Source organism: Merops nubicus, unplaced genomic scaffold (assembly GCF_000691845.1).
Source record: "Merops nubicus isolate BGI_N331 unplaced genomic scaffold, ASM69184v1 scaffold8583, whole genome shotgun sequence".
NCBI classification, from domain to species: Eukaryota; Metazoa; Chordata; class Aves; order Coraciiformes; family Meropidae; genus Merops; species Merops nubicus.
Window position 1 is genome coordinate 45,619 of NW_008600910.1, and position 2,794 is coordinate 48,412.

The 2,794-nt window shown below is 46.1% G+C and overlaps 1 protein-coding gene across 1 annotated transcript in view; it reads right to left on the reverse strand.

Moving 5' to 3' along the window:
• LOC103770555 (hemicentin-1-like) overlaps window positions 1-2,758 on the reverse strand; it is a gene marked incomplete at its 5' end in the record, with an annotated part of 15,492 nt that extends 12,734 nt beyond the window's left edge. Inside the window, 4 exons of the mRNA XM_008937819.1 lie at window positions 1,206-1,327; window positions 1,649-1,786; window positions 2,110-2,259; window positions 2,698-2,758. Of these exons, the coding sequence (XP_008936067.1) occupies window positions 1,206-1,327; window positions 1,649-1,786; window positions 2,110-2,259; window positions 2,698-2,758 (471 nt within the window). The remainder of the gene's footprint in view (window positions 1-1,205; window positions 1,328-1,648; window positions 1,787-2,109; window positions 2,260-2,697) is intronic.
• Window positions 2,759-2,794: the final 36 nt, after the last annotated feature.

Here is a 2,794-nt window from a genome sequence, read left to right on the forward strand (position 1 = left end):
GAGTGGAATGTGGTTCCTGTGGACACAGAGGTGCAGACCTCCAGGATGGAGACAGAACTGTGTGGCATGAAGTATACTGTGCTGTGCCGTGAGGTGCACTGTGACTGTGCCATGCGGTGCCCAGCACTGTGCCATGTATGGTGCTGAGCCAAGTTAGACAGGTTTGAGGGGTGCCTTTATAGCTCTGCTGAAAGCAACACCTGATACACCTGCTGGTGATAACTCACTGTCCTGGTCTGAGCTAGGACAGAACTAATTCTGTTCACTTTTCTGCTCAGTCTCCTCTAACTAACTGCACTTTCTGAAGTTAACAGCAGATCTTCACAGGCAGTGTCTGCATCTAGCAGTGATAACTCTCCATGTTTAGAGTTACTACCTAGACCTGGGGGGTGCAGAAAGGCTCTTGCCAATACTTGCTCCTGTGCAGACCACAGTCACTCCTAAATCTTGTGTGCCACGTTGTGGTGCAGTAAGCAAGAGGTGGCACTTGCAGAGAAGAGTGGACAGGACAGGTGATCTTAAAACTGACCAATGAGGGATTCCATCCCATATATATTTCATATTCAGCATAAAGTGATCTCTTCAATGGCTGATGTCCAAGGAGGACTGTCCGTTCTGTCTACAATCCCAATTCATATGTTTCTGAACCAGTTCCAGAATCCTGCTCCTGAATCCAGTTCCTGGCTGCCACTGAGTCCAGTCTGAGGCTTCCCCAGTGCCTGCTCCCCAGCATCAATAGTGATGGGGACGTAATTCCATCAGGGGGTTGGGTTCAATATTGCATTTGTATAAAGTTGTGTCTATTTCATTTTATTGTTATTATTCTCATTAAAGCAGTTTTAGTTTTCTTTTCCAACACATAAGTCTCTCTTCCTTATTCCCTTTCTCTTCCACTTTGGGAAGCGAAAAGGGTTAACATGTCATTTGCCTAGTGGCCCACCCCTCCCTAACCTTTGATATCAGCCTCACCAACACTTCTCAGTACTCCCTTCTAACAGCTAAAAATCCCAAGTGACCAATTACTACCTTCCTGACAACAATTCTTTGTTTCCAAAGGCATGTTAACATCTGTCAGTTAAGCCAGGCACAAAGCAAGTTCCCTACAGTAAAACACATTTCAGGATGTAGTGTCTGCTGCTTTACTATAGATGAGAGAGGCAATACGAGTCAGGGAGAAAAGGTGGTGGTGTCTTGAGCAGCTTTACCTTCACGTTGACATCATCTGTGGACTGGAGCTGCAGCACGTGGCCGCTGACAACAACATCCAGCAGCAAGGCTCCCTCGGAATCCAGGCCCCGTGCAACGTGCGTCATCCGCAGGACCTCACCTGGGGGTTTGAGGAGCACGTTCACTTGTGAAGCATCCTAACCAGAGACTCACGTTACCCACACTATCTGAACAGGGACCTCTTGCCCTGTTATTTTATACTTGTACTTTTATAAAGCATACCGTGCCTACAATACAAAACGATGTTTCAAATTACAGCTCTAAAAGCTGTATCTAAAGTCTCACAAAGCCATAGTTGTTCATAAAATACTGGTGTAAGCACATGACTCAAAATTCAGCAGCAGTTAACTGCTGGATCTTAAGCCATGCAGTGTCTATCAAGCTTACTGCAAACACAAGGGATACGTCACAGGTAACTAACCAGTTGCAAACTCCACTTGAGTTTCTCTCTTGAAGACTGCATCAGTGAGTGTAAACCCATTCATTGCTTCTCCAATTTCTTTTGCAGTTGTCCAATAAACTGGGCTGAGTATAGAAACAAGCTTTCTCATCAGTGGACCTGGAAGAAATGCAATGTTAATGTCTGAGAGCTTTTTTTCTTCAACATCATGTGACCCACATCAGTAGGAGTTGAATATGAAGACCTAAAACTAGAGTAACCCTTAAGATTTAAAAAGTGTGTGTCAGTATATTCAGAGGAACCATTTTACAAATACTAATATACTAGAGGCAGATACTGAAGATCCCCTTTTCCTCTGTCTATGAAATGCTTAGATCATTTTCTTCAGTGAGACTTAATGAAATGCAGTGGTGAAAACTGACATTGCACAGAATTCGGTGTGGTTCAAGGTAAAAGGTGATAAAAAGTAATAAAAAGCCTACCAAGGCTCCGAGGGACATTTGTGACCTTTGCTTGTATTACTCTCGTTTCAGAGTCAGGGCTGCCTGTCACCGTGGCATTCAGGAAAGCAATTCCAAACTCCACACCGTTGATATCTCCAATGATGCTGCCTTTGGCTCGTGAAGGCCCACCTGTGCAGGGGACAGGGGGAGGGGGGGAGACAAGGCCCATGTGAGAACCCAGCTGTCTGATACTTTGGGGGAGAGAAAGTTCAGAAATCTTGTCCAGCATTTTAAGAAGTAAAGTTATTCCTGCATATATTGCTATATTATTGCAAAGTAAAGCTCACAACCTGCCAATAACAGTCTGAGATATAGGCACAGTAACATGAGAATCACCTGAGGCACTCACCCCCATCTGAAAAGCAGAAATTGTTTAAGGGCATCCTCTAGTGCTATGTAACATGTTAACAAAAAAAATGTATCCAGCTGACATTGCAGGGGAGATTTAAGGCCCAAAAATTACATTTCTTGGACAACTGGCCAAGACACGGGAGCGCAGCAGCCCACCTAGGAGTGCCCCGGGCTTGGAGCGTGGTGCCGCTGCGCGCAGGCCGGCAGCGAACTCACCGGGACAGGGCTGGGTGTTGCACCGGGATATCTGGGAGGAGTCCCCGGCACAGGGACGTCCCTGATGCAAGGGGGCTGGGCTGCTGCACAGCCGCAG